The sequence below is a fragment of the Cololabis saira genome, chromosome 2 (assembly GCF_033807715.1).
Source record: "Cololabis saira isolate AMF1-May2022 chromosome 2, fColSai1.1, whole genome shotgun sequence".
Classification (NCBI taxonomy): domain Eukaryota; kingdom Metazoa; phylum Chordata; class Actinopteri; order Beloniformes; family Belonidae; genus Cololabis; species Cololabis saira.
In genome coordinates this window covers 38,649,052-38,673,918 of record NC_084588.1, presented here as the reverse complement: position 1 = coordinate 38,673,918, position 24,867 = coordinate 38,649,052, and the positions used below count along the sequence as shown (strand labels likewise).

The window sequence follows — 24,867 nt, the reverse complement described above, 5'->3', positions numbered from 1 at the left end:
GCGAAAGAGCGACTCGCGGCTTCTTGTTCATTTTATTCGACCAGCAGTGCAAAAGTCCGTTTGGTGATCCAACTCTGAGGTGCTGATGTTTATAAACCTGGTGGCTGAGGAGAGAATTAAAAAAGGATCTAAACGGGCGATAAGGAAGGACCAGATCTACCAGGAGCTCTGTCACTTCATAGCTGCTCACGGCTCCCAGATGACTTTTCAGCAGCGCCGAGACAAACAACTCACTCTCATTTTTTAACTTGATATCGAACACAAGCCACAGACCCAGCATCACATACATCATCTCCTCCAGGTTCTACATCTTTAGTGTTGTTGTCTTCTTCGTTTAGATTACACAATCAAATACGTCACAGCAGCTTCGCTCCAACCCCCTACAACCCTCCGCCTACTTCTCCAGATACTGAATTGTTATGGAAAAGAAACTTGGCCGAGTTGAGTCGAGCCGAGCTGAGTTGAGTACTAGTGTAAAAGGCAAGGCAAGTTTATTTATATAGCATTCAACACAAGGTGATTCAAAGTGCTTTACATCGACATTAAAAGCGGCAAGACATAATTAGACAGTAAATAGCAAATAAAATGAAATAAAATTATAAGAAAAGAAGGTAAAAGCGCCATTAGAGAAACAATTGTTGCCGCCCCTCAATCTGGGACTGGTTTATAAGTGTGGCTTGAGTAGAAGAATTGCCAGGAGAAAGCCTGCATGGCTCGGTACATTTGGTGACACTAACTTGCAAGATGAATTGTGGTACATGTAACTGATGCAAAGGTGAGGCAGTGTAAAAATCTAAATGTTGGTTTGTACCACTAAGAAATAATGATGTTTGGGGGGGAAAAAAACTCCCTTCAAGAGACTGGTACAGGAAAGATAATGCAAAGAGTGGACCTACATTCCTCCACTACTATGAATAAAAACGGGAAACATCATAAAGAAAATGTATTACTTCAAATTATTGCTGTTAAGGGTGGTTATACAACATAAGGCATGTTTCCATTAGCAGGAGTTCAGGGTAAATCTGCCAGACAGGAACATCGAGCAGGGCTGACTGTCTCCTCGGGCCCTTCAGCCGGCGTGTTTCCATTACACTAGCGCCACACCAGAACCTTTGTCTGAAAATAATAGCACAGCCAACCACAAGGTGGCGGTAATTCACATTTTTTGCTCTTCGCAAACAGCCAGCAGCATAAAACGACACGGAGAAGAAGAAACAGGTAAACAATCGCGGTTGTAGCGATAGAGATTAAAAGAAACCCCCCACCGGACCTCTCTATAGGTGTAATATGGCAACATATTAAGACCTGAACCGACTCGTCTACCCATCCCATCCTTCTTTTTTTGATGTACTGTACTCTAGGTCCAAAGGCCTAAATGATCTCTGGTCACATGATCTATGTTCACGTGGGAGTGCTGAATGTAATTTGGAAATCCCGATCAACAGAGACCCCCCCAACATTTGCTCAGGTTCCTGAAGGCCACTTTTACAAGGCCGCTCCTGGTAATGGAGACGCACACATACAGCCCGGCCCGAAAGATCTACCTGGAACTTCTGCTCGTGGAAATGCACCTATGCACCAATGAATCTTGGGTATACTTAGATTTTCACACAGTTTCCCTATTTTGGCAACATTTTTGTTATATAAATAATGACAGAGTGCAATATGTAATGCGCTGTTGTTCATCTGAGGTTGTTTTTACTTGCTTTTAAAATCTGGCAAGGAACTAATGTTGTTGGTTTTTTTTTTTATTAATTAATAATTTTAAACCTGATGCAGAAAAAAACATTATAACTGAGAGGATGTGCTTTCTGTTTCACATGTTTGGACTGCCCTATGTTTCTTGTCCACTGATGCATGTACCATCTGGACAAAATAAAGCACCTGTGCCTGTTTTAAGTGTACCACAGAAGCATACATTGTCTAAATAAAGAGTATGTGTATGAATGAGCGAGTGAGTAAATAAACAGATATATAAACAGAGAAGAAATAATCTTAGCATTCCTTGGTCACATTTCCTTTGGATCAGTTATACCTGTTATTCTTTTCACTCTCTTCCCCTCTTGTCTTTATAATGGTGTGGTAGATAACAGAGGATAATATATTAAGGCCATAATAGAAACCAGTGTTTACATGCCGCACCTTGGATTTGTATTAGATTCAACAGCATTGATTTTACTAGTCAACAAAGGTCAGCAAGAACTTGGGTGGCACCAATTACTTTATTTAAAATTATCTATTGACTGACAGATCAATGCTAATTCTTATTTTGTTCTTTGTTGTTTTTCCCCCATCCTCCACTCCTCCTTCTCTCTCCTATTCTAGCATGATTATTCTTTTACCTTCCATTGTTTTAATCTCCTAATTAGCCTGAAGGACATCCGCCCCCTTGCTTTAAAATGGTCCACTGGTGTGTGTGGGTGTATTTAGACTAGCCCTAAATCAGTGTGGCCTGATATGGTTAAATAAATGATGCTGTGACAGTTGTCAGTCCCACCTTGAAATGTCCCTCTGTCACTCTACTATGGAGTACAAAACATGTTTTTTTATCGTAAACAATAAAGTTCAGCTGCCAAAGTTGGTTTGTCCCTGCTTTTCCCATTTTTTTAAATGCAAAAATTCTGAAGAAAAACTTCTTTAATTCTTTACAGATTCAGAAGCGGTGGAGAGGTTTCTTTGTGAGGAAATATATCCATAACTTCTATGCACGCAAAAGCTATTTTGAGGGACTTCTGACAAATGGACTTACAAGGTGAGAAAAGGTTGTTTTTTTTAGACTGAATTAAAAGAAAGGTCCTCTTTGAATGCACATTAAACATGATATCTTATGAATTCCACTAGTCCACTCGGCAATACAGCTGAATATTCAGCACTGAACATTAAAAAATAAATCATAAGCCTTTTCTGAAAATAAGCATGGAATGCAAGACTTTGAGATAGAAAAATCTAAAATACAAAGACAAAACGTACCCTGGGTACAAGCACTTGAAATGATTGGTCATGTTTGATATCAATGATCATAAAACAAACTTATTGGGTGGTGTCAGCTGCATATTAAAACTTTTCAATGAGCAAAAGGCCAATGAAGGCACCACTACTGAAAGAAAGGCACGGAATGGAGAGATTTAGCAAAAATGTGGGATCTTGTGAAGAGAGCTGTTCACAAAACTACAACCAACAAACAACACTTCCACTGGCTGCTGATGCTAATTTTATCGTGGAATCAGACAATTTGATTATTTGTTTTCCTTCGTCTTTGCTTGCTGTTGTCGTTTTGTATGTATTGGCAGTTGGCAGCAAAACTGGTAAAGGTGCCACAATGGCTCAAAGGACCGAAGAAGTGGGTGACGCTGCTATAGTTCAAGCTTCCAGCCTCCTAGGTTTTAACCTGAACTCCTGCTAAAGAAAACCCACCTCAAACCATAAAAAAATCTTTGAAAAAGCTTTTTCGATGAAAAAGATGATGGTTAGTTTAAAAGTAGTAGAAAGCTGAACCTATAAGTTGGAGATATGAGTAGGAATAAAGGAAAAGTGAGGTGGTAAGAAAGACTGAGACATGTATAGACAGAGGAGAAGAAGAGGTAGAGAGAGAGAGAGAGAGAGAGAGAAAAGTCCTTTAAAGTGCTCGAGGCTAAGAGACATTGAAGTGAACGATGTGAAGAAATTAAAAATTAGCCTCTGATTTGAACCGCAGCTTTTGCATTAATAAAACATCCTGTGCTTCAGGGCTTAGTGCTAGACATATGCCATCTTTTATATTTGACAAAAAAAAAAAAAAAAGGTCCCGTTTAGCTAATAGTCAGATTTTTAATGTTGCTAATATATTTTACCAGAAAATATCTTTAGGCTCCTGCTAAAATTAAATGTAAATTTGTTAAAAGTGCTCCTTGGATCACTGACTTCCCGCTCACTTCCCTAAAAGCATTCCTGCTTTCCCCCACGCTCTTCGACCCTTTTAGAGGTAGGAGGGACGAGGCTGTTAAAGTCGATTAAGGAAGTGTTGCCACTATAGATTATAGCAAATAAAGAGAGATACTAACAACTCTGTCAGGTTATCTCACACTTCTGGCCAGTGATTGGCATCATTAATCAAGTTCATCTTTAAGTAACGCTGATGTATGATTAGACTGAAGTTCACAAATGCTAACTTGTAATACAAAGTAAAAATGGTAAATCGGTAATCAAACTGTTTCAGAGAGAGATAGATTAAATTCAGCCACTTTTTCAGAGTGTACAATAAAAAGGGAAGAACCGAAGAAACAGAAACTGAAACTGAAGAAAAATATATATGTAAGAAAATTTCACACACACAAACTCTCAACTCAGAACCCATCCTCCATGTTGCTTTAGGGTGTTTAGGTCACATTAGCTAGACTTAATCACATGTTTATTTGATGCTGTCAGGGTCATGATCAATTAATGCTGTGCCGTCATTTATTTAAAATATCCTTTCTGTGTTATCTCCTAACCCCTCGGATCGTACGCTGAACTGATCACTCACCCTGCAATGATCTGCTCTTTAATCCGACAGCACGCTCTCCTCCTCTGTGAGTCTGTCTGTCTAAACTATGTAATATATTATTGAATGTCGGACTAATGGTACCCATTCACTGAATACTGATCAGTTGTGCATGTTAATGACAGGGGAGTCATACATGCACTGACGAGCCTCTCTCTGTCCTTTCGCACTTCTTGCTTCTTTTTCCGTCTCTCTTTTTAATGACAGATCTCCCCAGCACAAAACCATCTGTGCCATTTCATTAGGTACAGCATCCAACTAATCCCTGCCACATACACCACCCTCTTGTACCCACGGCTCCGTCTCCACCTCCTTTCCGTAATTTCTAACTCTTGCCTCTCCCTTCCTCAATGTATTTAGCCCTATAATCTTTCCCTCCTTCTCTTTGCTACAGGTTCAGTCTGCTTCAGTGTCCATCCTTATTCATTGTTTCTCTTCTTCTGTATAGCCTAATGAAGTCAGGACCCCAGCACAGTCCCCACTCTGCCACTATTTTCCTCGATACCCCAACAATTTATCACATTGTCAGGGAGACACTTAAAGTTCCTGGTCTTTAATAAGGCCATGCAGTGGGATGATGGGGCAATTAGGAAAGCGGCGCAAGCACGCTTAGCATATTTTCTAAAATGTGTTGGTGTCATTGCTGCTGCCACTAACACGGCCTGTTGACTGCATGAATTATTCCTCTATCTGCAACAAGCAGCTGGGTAATTATTACTACCATAATCAGATAAATAATGCTCTCTGTGATGTTGACACAGCATGGTGGAGTCTTTTAACAGTTAGAGAAAAAAAATGTCTGTATAATAGGTTGGGCAGGAATAATGTATTTTTTTTCTTTTCTAGTTCTAAGTTTTCTCTCTTTCTTGAACAACTTTTTTGCTGTCTGTCTTTAGTCCAGGCTTCTTCATTCCTCTCTCTCCTGTGTCCCTCCCAAGGACATTCATGAAAAGAGGGTTGTTATGGTGGAGAGAGTGGAGGCCTGCCCTACGATCACTCACCGCTTCTATACATCAGTATTTCTTTTGCTGCTCTTTCCTTCTGATCCTGTTTAGGTGCAGACAAGTTCACTCCTTCATTCTGATTAGATTTGTATGTCTAGAGTATGTGTATTACTGCGTGCGTGTGTGAGGGTTTGCCTGTGTGAGTGTGTCTGGTGAGAGTAAAACATTAGTCAATAGTAGGTAAGATTTAATCATTTGTAAATGCCTCTTTTAAATTTCAGAAATATCAATATCAATTGGGAAAATTGTAATGCCATCATTGGTTGCCTTAATACCTTGCTGTGGTCTCTGTTTAACTAATTAAACCAACATTTAATTAATGAGAAAATCAGGGAGTCAGTCACTTAAATGGAAAGGCTGTGTTTTTAGTGTATTGAAAGCTCAATACATTGAGTGTTACTGTCCACGTGGACTTGCTGAACAACCCCTCTTTGCCAACTATTGAATCATTCAATTGTAGTAATTAAATCAGCCAATCAGGTCAAGCATCCATTAAACATTTAGAACCTGGCCAATTAGCTGCTCTGATGCTGGCCAAAGGTGTAGCCTGCTGTTCCACAATATCTCACGCTCTGATATCCCATCAGTCCTTGACACTTTTTTGTGAACCATGGACTAAATTATTGAGAAAGAAGTGGGAAATGTAGCTGTATTATATTAGCCATTTGAATAAATAAAAAGTCCAGGGCCAAAATGTCAGCAAGAGTTTCAGTCGTTTGAAAGCAGTTCAGGTGTGCTTGATTCACTTTTTCAGTGGTTCAACAGCCTTCAGAGGTAATTTGTAGTCATAGTGTTTGTACCATATTATATGGCACGGTAACACCATTGTTAGTCCTGTCATTATAAGGTCTATGTTGTAATAAAGTAATTACACAATATGCAGAAAACAGAAAACCCGACCCAGCGCCCTTGAAAGAGAGTTGCAACATTTTCAATCACTGTAAAAAGACACTAGCACTTTTATAGCGATTTCTGCTCACGGAGCCCACCAATACTTAGAATTTAGGGGCTCTGGATGGCTGGGTGGATTGAGGCACCATTCACAGAGGCTACTGCCCTCGTGCAGGCGAGCACAGGTTCCAGTCCCAGCCTGTCTCTCTTTGCTGCTTGTCTTCCCCCTTCTCTCTACCTATTTCCTGTCTGCCTACTTTCCCAATAAAGGCCACTATAGTGCCACAACAATCTTAAAAAAACACAAAAAATATACAAAATATTATCAACACATCTAAATAAAAGTAACACATGCACAAGACAAGTTAGTACATTATTACTCATTAAATTATTACATTTTGGGAAAGTTAGGCGACTTAGGCGAGAAATAAGTTAGCGACACACTGACTATCAACAGCTTATTATTTTTTTAGGTTTTGACCTCTGAACACCATTTCATTAAAAATTGTTGAATTGGAAATGTCGTCTAAACTTCTTTTTGTGTGTGTTATATTTATTGGATTTGTAAATTGAATAAAATATTTCTCTGCATAATGGATATTGTGTAGTGATAGGTGGTAGTTTTGAAATTAGGTTATTCATTATGGAATTAGCTTTAGTATGCTTAACAGTAGCCTACAAACATGTTCAGTATTAAAATTATTGTTTTATAAATACATTTATACATCACACAAACAAAATATTTTTGTCTACATACAAAAAAAATGCACTTGTTGAGGTATATAGTTTTAGTTATCTATAGTTATTTTGAAGTTGCTCCTTCTGTTTTGAGACAATCTTTTTTTCCCCTCCTTTCAATGTCATTGGGCAACTGTACAATCGTATTACTTTCTTGGGGCGATCAAAACATCCTATCCAATACAATAAACCACAATGGGGACTGTATGCAAAGAAAACAGAGGAAAGGAAAGGGATATGTTCCTAAACATGCTACATGTTTGAGTTTCTTGAAATTGTATTTTATGATGCACCCATTGCAGTAGATGGGTTCATTAAAAAGATAAAAGATGATTAAATGTGTTTGTGTATAGATACAGCCTCTATGAATGTTTTAACATGTGCTGTTTGGATGGGATGTGTTTTAGATTGCAGATCTTGCAGGCCATAAAGAAATCTCTGCCTTTGCAGACTAGTTGACTAAATTGTTAGACAAATGTATGTGAGCAGTATAGTTGTCTCCCATAAAATTGCCCAGTCATTGCTTTTGACAGAAAAGTTTTCTTTGATGGAGAGAATGATCAGGGTAATCTAGACATGTATAACGATGATAAACAGTTTAGTTTTAGATTGTCAAGGTCAAGTTATCTGGACCCCACTAACACAACTATAAAAGACTCAAGGATGCTGATGACACTACTGCAACTGATATCATTTAAACATTTTATGATTCTGAAAAATTTAACAAATATACATGTTTTTATTAAACAAAAACATAATAATACATATAGCAAATAAATACACATGAATAAAAAAAATGAATACAAACATAAAAACACAATAATAAAATGGCATTACAGAAAAAAGTATGTTGCTAGACGGTAAAATTCTGGTAATTGAAAATATTCCTTTTTGTAATTAAACTCAGTGAAGAAGTCTGTAGGAGTTGTGGCACTGTAGGAAGTGTGTGACTCATATTTACCTTGCCTTTGGATTTATAATTGTCATCAAAATTGTTCATAGAAAGTATCAGGCTTTGTAAATATTGTTTGATGTACTCTAAAAATTTTTAATATATTATATGTATGTGAAATTTGTATATGTTTGTTTTATTTGTCATGGTATGTCAATTAAGATGCTTTCTTCTAAATTCTTATGCATAACGAAAGTGAGATGTTGCAAGACAGGATTAAATCCAGTGTGTGTGTTTTTTTCCCTCTCTTTCTTGTTTCACTCTTTCAAAAACACACGCACATTCAAACACACACACATGCACAGAGGGCATGAGCTTCTTGCCGAACAGGGCTAATGAGGGTTGTATGTTGTGGCGACTGGTTGGGTCGACACAGATCGAGGTGCCTTCAGCCGTTACAAATCTGTTTGGCTTTTGTCCACTACACAGCAATTAATAACACTGGGACTGGGGGCAGGGAAGCAAAGGTCACCCATTCACTTCGACTTACACAACACACACACACACACACACACACACACACACACACACACACACACACACACACACACACACACACACACACACACAGATACACTAGTCTGAATTAAACTCTCAGCTCAAACACATACAGACATATGAAAAGAGGTTATGTCTCTGAAAACATTGCAAGTTACGGATGTGAACAGAGATCCTTAGATATACACATATGCACCAGTTTATGAGTCGTGCAACACAATAAACCACAGCTTTGTATTTTACATTAATAAGTAATATTCCTGTTAGGTAGGTAGACAAATAGAGGCCAAGCAACCTCAATATTTACACTCTCACACACACACCTCTTCAGTGTATTAAATAGCTATGTTTAATATTACATAAACATGCACATTTATATGTAATCCTTTTCTCACTAAACACACACACACACACACAGGTCTGCATTTTTCATTTATTTTGTAATTTAATCTGGTACTCGGGAAGGAATGAGAACGCAAAGGCAATGGGAATGTTTTGTGATTCCTTTTTAAATGTCAGTTCCTGCAGAATGTGTTAACCTCACATTACAGACACACTTTGAATATCCTGATTCCTGTGTGGAGACGTGTAATTGAAAACAGAAGTTGAATAGGGAACGAAAGAGTAGGAAAGAATTAGAGAAAACACATAGGGAATAGGTAAAGAAAAAGGATAAGATTGTTGATGAGCTATAGCTAAAGTCTCATTAGTATTGCGCTTTCGGAAATAGATTGATTTTACTCTTTGCTTTATGAGTGTCTTTTCAAATTATCATGGCATGTGTGTTTTAGTAATTGTTTCCAATTCTCCTTTGAAGTTATTGCCTCTTTCTAGGGAAAAGACTGTGTCACTATGGAAAGAAATAGCTTTGTATAGGGTTTTAATGCATCCCATTTAACCAGCTTTGCTAAACAGATGTCACAGGCAGACCTGTCCTGGCTGCGGTGATGAAATATATCCATCAACCTCCCGCTTATAGCCTCTCAGTCTTTCACTTTGCTTCCCCCCTCTTCCATGCAGTCTCATTTCCTTGTTTTTCTGAAACAGCTCCTTTGTTTTTCCATGCCTGCCCCGGTGTGATTAGGCAGTTTTGTTGTTCAATAAAGGACACTTATGGAATGATCATACTCTGTTGATAGATGCAAACACATGCCCAGATTTACATCCATAGGGTTTGCAGTGTGCACAAATCAGCTGAATCTCCAAATAATGTATAACATAACAAGTTTTATATATACAGTATATATATGTACACTTTTTATTGAGATTATTCAAAGCTTTTCATAATAAACTCGCAATTAACCACAATAGATGGCATAATTCTTTCTTGTGTTCTGTTTATCTTAAAAAGATACCTTTTAAAAATTGCAACAATACAGGAGCAGACAATTTCCTTGCTTTACACAAATGATTGTTATATTATAATATGTCAAATCATAACCTGAAATCGTAATTTTGATTGACAGTCGGCTCAGTATTTTACAGTTCCATGGGAAAAAGAGGCTCCAAAACCGAACCAATGTGTCGCAAAAAAGAATGCTTTATATATATACATACAGTATATATATACATATATATATATATATATACATACACACACATACATACAAACCCAATTCCAAAAAAGTTGGGACACTGTACCAATTGTGAATAAAAATAGAATGCAAGTATGTGGAAGTTTCAAATTTCAATATTTTATTCAGAATACAACATAGATGACATATCAAATGTTCAAACTGAGGAAATGTATAATTTTAAGGGAAAAATATGTTGTTTTTCAATTGCATGGCATCAACACATCTCAAAAAGGTTGGGACAAGCCCATGTTTACCACTGTGTGGTATCCCCTCTTCTTTTTATAACAGTCTGCAAACGCCTGGGGACTGATGAGACAAGTTGCTCAAGTTTAGAAACAGGAATGTTGTCCCATTCTTTTCTAATACAGGCTTCTAGTTGCTCAACTGTCTTAGGTCGCCTTTGTTGCATCTTTCTCTTTATGATGCGCCAAATGTTTTCTATGATTTCTGTGATTTCCACTACAGTAGCATACCTGCATGTGATGCAGTGCCGTCTAAGGGCCCGAAGATCACAGGCATCCAATATTGTTTTGCGGCATTGACCCTTACGCACAGAGATTGTTCCAGATTCTCTGATTCTTTGGATGATATTATGCACTGTAGATGAATGTAACTTCAAACTCTTTGAAATTTCTCTTTCGAAACTCCTTTCTGATATTGCTCCACTATTTTTTGCCGTAGCATTTGGGGAATTAGTGATCCTCTGCCCATCTTGACTTTGGAGAGACACTGCCACTCTGAGAGGCTTTTTTTTATACCCAATCATGTTGCCAATTGACCTAATGAGTTGCAAATTGGTCCTCCAGCTGTTCCCTATAAGTACATTTAACTTTCCCGGCCTCTTATTGCTACCTGTCCCAACTTTTTTGAGATGTGTTGATGCCATGAAATTGAAAAACAACATATTTTAACCTTAAAATTATAGTTTGAACATTTGATATGTTATCTATGTTGTATTCTGAATACAATATTGAAATTTGAAACTTCCACATAATTGCATTCTATTTTTATTCACAATTTGTAGTGTCCCAACTTTTTTGGAATTGGGTTGTGTATATATATATATATATATATATATATATATATATATATATATATATATATATATATATATATATATATACACACACACAGAGTATATATTATATTGTTACCAGGCCTAAGATGATTGACACAAGTACAAGATGGTATACAAAACTAACTTTGAAAACTAACTCAAGATACCTCTGTGTCTATCATACAAAGTAAAATCAGTGGCTTTGCAAAGTTAACTTTAGGTTTAACTCTGGGTTTAAAGTAATACAAACCTGGGTCGCTTTTTTACCAGGGGTTATGAACATGGTATGATAAAAAAACAAACAAAAAAAACAACTTATCTGCTCTGGAGCAGGTTATGTTTCTCACATAGCATGAAACGTGAGCCATGAACTCAAAATCACAAAATCTTTTTACTGTAAACAGTGCTCTTTAAAAGGAGATAAAAAGGAGACCAGTGTGGGTAAAATCATGAATCAAGTAGTTTTTTACTACTAAATTTTTCCATTATCTGCACATATATGACTGTAATTCATACCCACTGTAACACTCAATATCAAGTACAACAATTGTTTGCAAAAACATTTGTTTATGCTTTGTGTTTTCTGTAGGAAGGACCTTGATGAGTTTGAGGAATTCCAGAAAAGAGAGATAGAATCTCTAGAGATGGCAAAACAACAGAGAGCAAAAGTCTACCAGGCGCAACGGTCACACTATCTTCTGAGTACAATACAGGTTGGTCTGCAGGGGCACAAATATGAAGACAGGAGTCTTTTTATACATTTGACCAAAAGTCAATATTCAACTGTGATTCCAATATATTCATATATGTTTATCTATTAGCTATTTAATTCATTATAAAGTATTCTCTAAACAGGTGCTTAAACAAATGGAAAAAACTGGAAAACACACCTTCAGTGAACTATAGTGATTACTGTAATCTATCTTTGCCCTTTTCTAGCCATGAATGTAATCTAATTCTCCTACATCTTTGTGTTTACTTATATGCACGACTGCCATGTTACTGTTAACTTTCACTTCTCTTTGGCTGTAGGGCTCTCATCCACCAATTCAATATAAAGCAAAACAATGTCAACTTTTCTCTTTAGATGTTTTTCCCACTTACAAAATTTTCAAACCATGTTTATATTATTGAGGTATTTGAAATATTTTATATTTAAAAAAGATAAAAAAGATTGCTTCATTCATTTTATGATAATCATAAACCTTTGGTTATAACATTGCATTTTAATCAATTTGACTAAAGATACCTGATACTCTGCCAAGCACTTTGAAATAAAGTCAAAGATGGAAGCTCTGCAGGAAGATAAGGGTTATTGGCCAATTATTTGGTTGCCAGGTGTGTCCTTGTCCAAACTATTATTGTTATAGGTCCATAACAATTTAACACCGGTCAACCTCTGATTTGAATTCTATTTAGGAGGTATTTTTACAGTTTGAGAAGAACTCATGGTAGATAAAAGAGTGGTACAACTGATTGCAAAATTATGAGGTGACATGGTATTACGGTAATAGTAAATCTCTGTTCTGGCGAATAAACACTTTCACATATGGACACACACATCTAGGGAGTTCCTCCAGTGACCGGTTTGTTCAGGGAGTGTGTCTGCGTGTGTGTGTGTGTGTGTGTGTGTGTGTGTGTGTGTGTGTGTGTGTGTGTGTGTGCGTGTGCGTGTGTGCTGGGTAAGTATGTGTCCTCATGGCTCTTCTGATGTGCTGAGTGGAGTATTTTAGCGCTTCCCCTGGCACAGGTGCAGGCGCGTGTGTGGCATCTAAGCATCTCTATGACTCCCCACTGGGATCATAATGAAGACAAAGCACACTGGTCACTGTTGATTCAGCGCCACCACTCTTGCTTTTTCTCTCCCCCCCATGCCTAAGCAACCAGCATTGTCATCTTCTGAAGTCGTGCCTATGTCCTGCAACAATCCTGGGATTGAGTGAGACACATTATCACATGCTCATTTAAATATGTAGTTGTGGAGGTATAGAATCCTGGAATGCAATAAAGAAGCTTTCAGTTGACTGTACACCCATATGTGCATTTGTTATAATTCATAAAATATATACAAGAGGAATAACAAAGCAAGAAGGAAAGTTTTTCTACTCTTTCTGTCCTCAGGTCTATCTTTTTTCCTCTCTATATATCTCCCTTTCTCTTTCTCTGCATATGGCAGGGGACTTTTTCCCTTCGTAGCTCTGACCTTGTCAGTAGTGAATAGATGGCTCTCTCACGCAGTTCATCCTTCCTCACTTCTCGAACCCCAGCCCACACACACGCATACACGAACACATATACACACACTCATACACATTCTCACAGCTTACCAAAAGGCCCCAAGTTCCTCTGACAGAGACAGAGAAGCTGTGTTCCGAGGGTCAACATCATTGCTCTTTTCGTAGCTGGCATGGTACTTTTGGGCTTGTGTGTGTGTGTGTGTGTGTGTGTGTGTGTGTGTGTGTGTGTGTGTGTGTGTGTGTGTGTGTGTGTGTGTGTGTGTGTGTGTGTGTGTGTGTGTGTGTGTGTGTGTGTGTGTGTGTGTGTGTGTGTGTATGTGTGCGTGTGCGTGTGTGTCTGTGTGTGTTGCTAACATTTAACTTAGTTGTATAAACTCATCCCTTATGTGGAGTGTTTCTCATAATTGGAGTATCAGACAGTTCAATGCTGATCCCACAAGAAACCTTCCTTAAATACTCTTCGCTCATACACAGCATAAGACATGGTGACAAAGTGATGCATTCAGAAGGACGGAAGACACTCAACGGGAAAGTGTTATGCAGAAGAGGAAATTACACTTTTGCTGTAGCCTGTCGGCAAAATGCCAAACACATCTACCTGAATGATTTGAGTGCCATCTTCTATTTAATTTTTGGAGATAGAATCAGAATCTTTAACTGTCAATGATAAAACCGATTCAAATGGTAACTAATCCTCAGCTACAGCCATCTACACTTTTTACATTCAGATAATGTCAATGCTGGTCATAATTGTGTTGAGCCCTCCCAGAGACTCTTTCTACAAGAATGGACTGATTTGATTGGCCCTCCGAGACTAGACATACCTGCAAAGCAGATTTAGATATGCTAGTGGTATGTCTAGATTTCTAGGCTACAGTGGCATGGTAAAGTCTGATTGGAAATTGGAAAATATTCAGAAAAAAACTGTTTCTCAAATGTATTTTTGCCCCTTCTACAGAATAGTCATACAAACATGTTTTCAGATGTCTTTACTTCAACAGATGTGATAGAGAAAGACAAAAAAATGCATAAGGAACCTAATGTACAAATCCTTATGCCTGTCTAGCTCCTGTGGAAAGTTCAATTCAATTATCTAATTTGGGTTTTAAATGGAAATTTTAAACAGATGAAGCTGTTAGTTGTCATGCAATATTCTGCCAAAGCAAAAATAAAATTACGTCAATGGTACAATAATTCAACAAGGAAGGATGTTCTCAAACAACAAACTTAAAAGAATACAGATCAATAAATTATCATTGGATAGAAAAAGTTTAGAGGACATGGAAAAATGTAATCTTTTTTTGTTTTTTTTGTGTTTTGTGTTTTTGTGTTTTGGGGTTGCCACAGTGGATCACCCGTTAAAATGTATCTTATGTCAGTGTAAGATGTCTTTTACATCTACCCTGTCACACCAACCAACTCCATATCCTGCATTTCAAGCATTCTTCTGCTGTTTTCACTATCCCTTCTCTTTATGTGCCCAAACCATCTCAATCTAGCTTCTTTTACTTTACTGGCTGTTCTTGTGCTGCAGTTATTTTTAATCTCATTCATTTTTGTCAGTTCCATACAAAGTGTCAACATCTTCAGTGCTACCTGCAGCTTTTCTTCCTGCCTCTTGGTCAGTGTTGCTGTCTCCAAGCCGTATGGGGCCATATAGAGGCTGTAAAGGCTGGCGTCACTGCCCTCTTGTAAATCTTTTCCTTTAATTGCAGCTACAGTACTCCTTCTATAACAGATAACTTTTATCCACCCACTCCACCCTGCCTGAACTTTCTTCTTCATCTATGTTCCACACTCTGCTTTGCTCCTAACAACTGAGCCAACTGAGCTAAGTATTTAAACTCCTTCTGCAATGTCTTCACCTCTACTCCATGCAACCTCACTATTCTTTTACACACATGTTTTCTGTCTTGCTGTGACTGACCTTTATTCTTCGTCTCTCTAGTACACAGGTTTTCTTCCACCTGCTCCCCGGTCTCGTTACAGATCACAATATCATCTGCAAACATCAATCCATGGAGACTCCTGCCTGACATCATCCGTCAAACTATCATCATCATGACCAACAAAAAGGGCTTAGAGCCAATCCTTGATGCAGTCGCACTTTCACCTGAAACCCATTTGTTTTGGCTACTACACACTTCACCACTGTCGTGCTGCTGTCATGCATGTGCTGTACCACTCTAACATACTTATTTACCACCACTGACGTTTTCATACAATATCACACTTTTTTCCCTTTGCACCATGTCATACTCATTCTCTACATCTATAGAAATGCAGTACTCCTTCTGACCTTCACTGTACTTCTCCATCAAATCATTTTAATTAAAGGAGCTGTATGTAAGAGCAATAATAAAACGAATCATAAAATGACCCCGATATGTCAACAGACATTTAAAAATCATGTTCATTTCAAATACTTATGTCACTGACAACAGCACTCAAGCCAGGATATTCCAGTTTAAAAAGAGGAGTTGCAGCCCTCAACTGATGTTTATGTTGTCATTTTTTGTTTTGGCCTGAAGCTCCACCCTCCACCTATCTCCCAATCACCAAGTCAGTATTGTTTCTGAAGCTCCACCCTCCACCTATCTCCCAATCACCAAGTCAGTATTGTTTCTGAAGCTCCACCCTCCACCTATCTCCCAATCACCAAGTCAGTATTGTTTCTGAAGCTCCACCCTCCACCTATCTCCCAATCACCAAGTCAGTATTGTTTCTGAAGCTCCACCCTCCACCTATCTCCCAATCACCAAGTCAGTATTGTTTCGGCATCCGGGTTGCCAGCTCGGCTCTAATTATCGCAGCCATGGCAGCCTACGTTCCTGCTGCATTCTGCAGCCTACCTGGCAACCTCTGGTCGGGGGAGGAGGGGGAGGGTACACGCCGCTCAACAATATTTTGAAAGTGACTGCAGTACCAGTTTTGGCCATTTCTTACAGACGGCTCCTTTAAATGTTATGTATATGACAGATAAAAGTAAATGCAAGTTAAAACAATGATAAAATACGTGCACATATTATAGTGAAGTATAATTGTATACTAAAACTATTAGTAAAAATAAAAAAGAGTATATAAAATCAGCCAGAGACTCTTTCAGAAGGAAGGTCTTGAGATTAGATTTAAAAGTCATGACAGAGTTAGCATTTCGTATCCAGACTGGTAGCTGGTTCCATAGGGAAGGAGCTTTAAAAATAAAAGCTCTGGCTCCCATTCTAGACTTGGACAAAATGGGAACTTAGAGTACACCAACAGACCAAGACCTAAGTGCTCTGGTAGGTTGATATGGAACAATTAGGTCTTTAAAGAGGACCTGCTATGAAAAACAAGTTTTTTCTTGCTTTAACATATATAAAGTGGTCTCCCCTCAGCCTGCCAACTCAGAGAAGGAAGAAAGCAACCAAATTCTGCAGACTGGACGCCCGGATGAGCCGTCCAGTCTGATGTGGCTTCTACGAGCCGTTCAGATTCTGCTCCCTTTCGTTACGTAACGAAAATGCGATTTACATAGGTTGGCATCCGATGCGTGAAACCACGCCCACAACTAAATCCGCCGGCCGGAGCTTCCGCCATTTTTTCGTAGCGGTGTATCGCGTCATTCAGACAGCCAATCAGCACAGAGCCTCATTATCATAGCCTCCCCGCCCACTCAGAATCCCGCATAAATAATTAGGTTAGAGAATGAGATGATAAAGACGTGGCTCAGAGGCTGAATTTCTAATTTATTTAGCAAAAACAATCAAAAGCTTGTTTTTAAGACATTCAAGTCCTGTTTAAGTAAGTAAATAAGTAAGTAAGTAAGTAAGTAAGTTTTATTTGTACAGCGCCCTTCACAGACCATGGTCACAGCGTGCTTCAGTTACAACAAAAACAAAACACAGTTAAAAGCTACATACAAATTTAAGTTTAAAAGGCCAAGACAACAGATTGACAATCATAACAGCCCCAAGACAATTAGGCAAAAGCCTGCACAAATAAATAGGTCTTAAGTTGCCTTTTGAAGGAGTCAACAGACTCCATCGAACGCAGAGAGAGCGGAAGATCGTTCCAAAGCCTGGGAGCAACGGCCTGGAAGGATCGGTCTCCTCAAATGAAAAAAGCAATTCCATTTCAGCTGTTTGCAGTGTTGGACTAATGACATGTCTTTGTCAAACACAACACCCAGGTTTCTTAGGCTCGGTTTAACAAACTGGCCCAAGTCACCCAAATACTGGTTAATCCCAGGAATGGAGTCATCAGGGGCAATAACCAGGGTTTCTGTTTTGTCCACATTTAGCTGCAAGGTGTTCACACTTAGCCATTGTTTCTCTCCACCAAGCAATGAACTAAGGAATTTAGCCTGTGGAGCTCATTAGGCTTAAAAGAGCAGTAAAGCTGAATATAATCAGCAAACATGTGGTAAGAGACATCAGGAAATCTCTGGATGATTTTTCCCAAGGGGATCAAATACAACAAAAATAATACAGGACCCAAAACAGAACCTTGGGGGATTCCACACAACAGATCTGCTGTTTAAAATAGGTATTAGATGCCATAATAGGTCCCCTTTAAGATAAGATAGGGCAAGGTCATTTAGTACATTATGGGCCCGATTTACTAAGATCCTAAATAAAGAGTACTACATTGCGTGTGCACTGAAAAAGTTTGCGCGTGCTGTTGTTGTGTGTTTTGCGGGTGATCAACTAAGACCCCGTCCACACGTAGCCGGGTATTTTTAAAAACGAATATTTCCCCCCTCCGTTTATAAAAAAATTTGCATCCACACGTAACCGAAGATCTGCGTTTTCGAACACATTCATAAGCATTCTAACCTGTAGATCATCTGCGGCTCCCGGGGAAGCTCCGCGGGCTCCGCCGCTCCGCCGCTCCGGGGCTCCGGGGGGCTCGGCGGGGCTCGGCGGGGCTCCGCGGAGGTTCAGCCTCCGCGGCTCCGCGGAGCCCTCTGTGTCGGTGTAACGCAGTAAGCGGCCGGTCAAGAGCAGAGACCATTTATTTAATAAATGGCTTGGAGAACAGATGCTGGATCATCTGTATTTCTATAGTAAACAAAAGTCGCACGTCAGAGCAGATTTGTTGTTGTTTTGGCGCATAATGTGACGTTCGAAAACGCAAATCTCCGGTTATATGTGTCCACACGCATCTACATAAACGGAGTTTTCAAAAATCTTCACTTTGCCCGGAGTTTTTTTAAACCTTCGTTTATTTGCGTTTTCGTGTGGATGACAGGTCAAAACGGAGGAAAATATCTCCGGTTTAGCAGATATCCGCAGATATCCGGCTACGTGTGGACGGGGTCTAAGATTGCGTGCGCAATTGATAACAGGTGCAAACCTCAGTATTTAAATGAGGTGTTGCGTGTCTTACGGTTTGCGGCGCAAACTTTGCGCCATGGAGAGTGGATGGAAAGCAGGATATAGTCGCAAGCGCAAAATGAAATTTGACGAGTTGGAGTTATAGAGATATTAGTGGAAGAGGCAAATTGTTGTGCCGTATTCAGCACCCCTGCCGTGAAAAGCACCCCCTCGTATATTCAATGATAAGTAGACCAAGAAAAAAAACAACACACTGACACTTCAATATATTTATATATACACACTCACACAAACACATACTTAGGAGTTTATATTATATATATTTACAAATATTATGGAAGACAACACAGTAAGCAGGCTATTAATTAATGACATCAATAACCATTTACCCGATTTTTTTTTTTTTACCCGAATCCATGAGCGCATTTAAACATGAATCATTAACACAAAACTGGACGCTAAACAGAACATGGACAACAGAACATGAACAGAACACGGAATGAGAATATCATTTTTGTCAGACGAGGGGGTGCTTTTCACAGCAGGGGTGCTGAATACGGCACAACACCGGGGTATGACTGCAGAACAGGCGCACAATGAGAAACACTTTTTTCTCCATGAAAACACGTGATTTATTTATTATCACAAATAAAAAAATGAATGTGCCTCCTGTGGCAACCTTTTGCTGAATAATACTCGATTTAACATTCAAATAAAATATTTCTCCTTTTGCATGTGGAGATTAGCACCTTCCTTTCGAACGTATTAAATACAGACGCAATCACAATCCACGCAAAAACTTTCAGGCTTGGTAAATCTCATTGCGCGTGGTAAATGGACCAATTTGCATCTTTCCCTCCCAGTATTTAGCGATTTCTGGTGGGTACGCCCCATATTGATTATTCATCAGGGCAAAAGTACTAAATGGATTGCGTGTGCTATTTTGCGCATTTGAGAGACGCAGTCCTCTTTGCACGCTGTTAGTAGATCAGCTGGCACTTTGGTTTGCGGGTGCTGTCAAGTTTGCACACATTTTTACACACGCAAACCTTTAGTAAATCGGGCCCTATATGTCATAAGGAAAATGTTGTATATAGATCTAAACTGAACTACCAATCAATGCAGTGAAACTAAAATTGAGGAGATGTCATCTCTCTTTGCACTATCAGTCAATCTTCCATCAAGACACACCTGCTCCACCACCATAACACTCAGTACAGGAGTACTGCAGGGCTGTGTGCTGGCCCCATTCCTGTACTCCCTCTTCACCCACAACTGCACGCCTGTAGACTGATCTAATTATATAATCATTTTTGCAGACGACACAATGGTTATTGGCCTTATCATCAACGATGATTAGACAGCCAACAGGAAGGAGGTACAGCATCTGACCATTTGGTGCAATGAGAACAACCTGCTCCTTAAACCAGCAAAACCAAAATTGTGGACTTCAGGAGGGAGAGAAGAAGCAAGCATGACTCCATCCACATGAAACGGATGGCTCTTGAGCATGTCTCCAGGTGCAAGTTCCTAGGGACCCACATCTCCGGAGACCTCTCCTGCTCCACCAACACCTCCAGCCCGGTCAAGAAGACTCATCAACACCCTTTTTTTCTGATAACTCTGATGAAACACCATCTGTCTTCAGCCATTCTGGTGAGCTTTTACCGCTGTGCGATAGAGAGCATCCTGACCAGCTGTGTCACAGTGTGGTATAGAAACCGCTCTGATGCTGATCACAAGAGGGTGCAGTGGGTGGTGAATACTGCTCAACACATCACAGGGACTTCCCTTCCAGCCATTGAGGAAATTCAGAGCAAACGCTGCTCATGCCGAGCTTGCAGCCTCCTCAAGGACTCCAACCCTGCTCACGAACTGTCTGCCCCTTTGCCCTCCGGCAGGCGCTTCAGGAGCCCCCGGACAAGGACCACCAGACTGAGGAACAGCTTTTTCCCCAAAGCTGTTTCCCTACTGAACTCTGCCCCCAGCTGACCCCTTGCCCCAATATATCACTAAAAACATGTCCCCACCCTCTAAGTAGATTACCGGTACGCATTTCTCTACTCACTTACTGTATCTGTATGTTGTTAGTATTTCAATCGTGTAAGTATGTTAATATCTCTTCATATGTGTACATCCTGTCTATATAATCTATATCCATATATCTATTTATTTTCAATGGTCTACTGCATCGTAATCTCTTCAATACAACCTGTAAAATATATCTATAATATATTCATAGCAATTCCTTCAGTATATCATAATCATATTATAATCTACATCATACATATCTGTATTTTCTCACATATTTAAATACTCTTTACATACTGTAAATTTATACCACTTACTACTACTTCTTATTGCATATATATATACTTTGTATATACTGTAAATTTGCACTACTACCTATTCCACTTCTTGTTAGATGCCAAACTGCATTTCGTTCTACCTGTACATGTGTAATGACAATAAAACTTAATCTAATCTAATCTAATCTAATAGAATCTAATCAGGAAGTGCAGGAGACTGGAGGCAGGCATCTGCAGATCAACAGTTTGATAAGCCCAAAATTCTGCAGAGGAAATACAGTAAAAAATATAGATAAACAAATCATTGAAGATAAAGCAACAAGAAAATTAACTGAAAGAACAGAAACCAGGGCGAGACAACGACCAGGAAAATCTAGGGCAGAACACAGTATGGACCAGCAGTGCAAAGGGGGACATACAAGATAATATATGCAGGCAAACTCAGGGGTTGGTCAGACACAGGTGCAAGACACTATGGACAGACCTCAAAGATAAAACCGAAACTAAGTAAACCCCAAACTATGAGATCTCCAAAGCTGCCTTCACTTCAATGTCATGTTCACCTCTTGGTCCACAGATGCATCATCTACCCTTTCGTCTCTGTCTTGGTTTCTTCTATTATCAGTTCTCCAAAGTACTCTTTCGGTGTTGCTCTCACACTCCTCCTGTTTATTCTTTGCCACATACCTCTTTGTCTCGTGTCACATCCCTCTGTACTCCCGCCTACTTTCTTTTCTCTTTTGCTGTTTGCTAACTTTTACCAACCTATACTCACTTGATTGTCCTCTTTCCACCACCAAGTCTACTTATTTCCCTTTTTCTTTCCAAATGGCAGACTAAGCACCTTCTTAACTGTCTCCCCTACAAGATTTGCTGTGGACCGTCATCCTGCATACTTCTGTGCTGTCTGGCTGTTCTCTCCCCTGCCAGGACTTGCAGTTTAGAGTCACGACCATTAGGCCGCGTTCAGACTGCAGGCAAATATCCGATTTTTAGCCCACCCAGATTGAAACTGGATGACTCTTTTGAAGTCTGAACAGTCCCAAACCGCATGATATCCGATTTTTGCAAACCAGATCGAAACCACCTCCGGGAGGTAGTTTCATATCCGATCCATATCTCATTTGGGCAGATGCGTCTCAGTCTGAACACTCCAAACACTCAGATCGGATATGACTGTCCCAGACGCTCCAAACCACCCGCCCATTTCCAGTTGTGGAGCTACTCATCCTTTCACAGAGAGCATGTACAATCTCTGATGTCACGTCAAAAAACTATTATTTGTAGTTTAAGTGTTGCAAATTCACATTACAACATGTTTTAATAGCAGAAAAAAAGACCACATTTCCACGTACGGTGCGGGTCGCCGCGTCCCCTACGCCGTAGCTCTGCGTTGGTGTAACGCGGAACCATAAATCAGCCTTCAGTCGCGCTGTGAGCCTGAACCTGCAGTCCGTCAGCCCCTCTCCTCCTAGGAGGAGAGGTTATGGAGCGGGGCTGCCAGTTATTCATTGCTGGTTTGATTTGTTAACTCTGAGCTTTGTTGGTTGGTTTGTTAGTTTGCTGATGGTTTTGTTCTGAACACTTCTCTTCTCTGTTTCTCATTTTGCTGGTACGCCGGGTCCCTCCACCGAGACACAACTTTTGCGGTATGCGTTCATTGTTATGTCTAAAAATGATGCGCAGTGCCGACCCAATCAGAAACGGTACAGATATTTTGGGATTTTTTTATATAAAAAAAATACATGACTTCACACAATACACGCGCTGGGTGACGCCTCCGCTCCGACGTCGTTGCTATGGCAACCCGTCAGATCAGTCAATGATGTGGCGCTGTCTGAACAGAGCAAGGTCCGATATGGACACTTGCTAAAAACAGTGTGGACAGTCAGCCCTCAAAATCGGATATGAGAAGGAATCAGATATGAATCAGATTTGCCTGCAGTCTGAACGCGGCCTTAAAGTCTCACTTCATTTCACTGCAATTCAATTCAGTTCAGTTCAATTCAATAATACATTATTAATCAATGAAATAAATTATGAGGGCTGAACCCAAATACTCATTTATATTTGTTCGCTCGGTGGAGATTTGGTTTTCAAATTGTGTAACTGCTTTTATTTATTCATTTATTTTGCTTTCAGGAACACCCAGTTGCAGTCTCACTCACTTTTGACTTTGAGCATCATCTATAGTTATGTTTCCGTGGTTTTTAACTGTAAAGGGAATGACAGCATGCCAGTTATCACAGTTCTGTGGGACACTTTCAATTGATAGACATGTTGGCATGTAACCTCTTTCCATATAGCATATACAGTATTCCTGGAAAATATATTTTCCCTTGCACTCATTAAAGATTTCAAGCTTCTTTGAGTTTCTCTAAAGACTGAGAACATATAACTGAGTGTGTGTATCCCTTGGGCTTGGGCACCTGCATTTGGACTTCGCTTGTTTAGTTACACCAGATGTGGGCCACATTTGTTTGGTTATGTGCATCTGAACCTTCCTTGTTTGGTGTTGCACATTGTTTCACCATGCCATAGATGTGTTATAGTTTTATTTTCCAGGGTAAATAAAGTCTTAAAGGGGACTTATTATGGCATCTAATACCTACTGTATTTTAAACAGGCCTTGAATGTCTTAAAAACAAGCATTTGATTGTTTTTGCTAAATAAATTAGAAATCCAGCCCCTAAGCCATGTCTTTATCATCCCATTCTCTAACCTCATTATCTATGCGGGATTCTGAGTGGGCGGGGAGGCTATGATAATGAGGCACTGTGCTGATTGGCTGCCTGAATGACGCGATACACCGCTACGAAAAAATGGCGGAAGCTTCGGCCGGCGGAGTTAGTTGTGGGCGTGGGCGTGATGCCAACCTATGTAAATCGCATTTTCGTTACGTAACGAAAGGGAGCAGAATCTGAATGGCTCCTAGAAGCCACATCACACTGGAAGATTCATCCGAATCTCATCCAGATTCATACAGACACTGCAGAATTTGGTTGCTTTCCTCCTTCTCTGAGTTGGCAGGCTGAGGGGAGACCACTTTATATACGGTAAGTTAAAGCAAGAGAAAACGTGTTTTTCATAATAGGTCCCCTTTAACTCTAAAACATATATAGAATATAATCATACGCAGTGGTTATAACGGTTTTCGTCTCTATCGTTCTCTCACTTTTAATGCTCATATCTTTCTCTTTCTGTATTTTCTTTCTTTAGTGCCCAGGGGTGTTCAACTCTCCTTTCAGGTCGGCCCCTCATGAAATGGAACTACTTTTGAGGCAGGTCAAGTCCCAGGCCCCCAGCAAACTACCCTCGCGGAGTGGGGCTTCTATCTTGGGCATTTCTGATCCAGCAACTTCCAGTCTCTCAGGGACTATTAAATCCCAAAGGATCAAATTTGCTGCAACTCATAAGTCTAGACCCGTCCTGCCTCCCATTGCCAGCAAAAAAAACGCAGGTGATGATGAATGACCAGCAGGTGATAAAACAGAATGTTTAACAGTCTTACTAAATAGAGCTTTTACAGCTGCATGGAGGAGGATTCTTGATGAAAGCAACAATATTGAAATCTTATAGACCAAAGACATCTCTGGCGAGATACACTGCCGACATCTCTCTCAGTGGCTACTGCACAATGATTTAATTTGACCATAATAAGGCCCTTGTTTGTTTTGTCTTTTTTCATGGACACTCCTGTAAGTGCCAACCCCTGGCCTCACTTAGGTGGTAAAAATGTCTTCCTGCTACTTTGTTGAATCCTTTGT

The 24,867-nt window shown here is 39.7% G+C and overlaps 1 protein-coding gene across 1 annotated transcript in view; it reads left to right on the top strand.

Annotated features, from left to right (window-relative positions):
• The window catches only part of spata17 (spermatogenesis associated 17), a 30,481-nt gene extending 5,907 nt beyond the window's left edge, over positions 1-24,574 (top strand). Inside the window, exons 5-7 of the mRNA XM_061735064.1 lie at positions 2,652-2,752; positions 11,826-11,949; positions 24,320-24,574. Of these exons, the coding sequence (XP_061591048.1) occupies positions 2,652-2,752; positions 11,826-11,949; positions 24,320-24,574 (480 nt within the window). The remainder of the gene's footprint in view (positions 1-2,651; positions 2,753-11,825; positions 11,950-24,319) is intronic.
• The last annotated feature ends 293 nt before the right edge of the window (positions 24,575-24,867 follow it).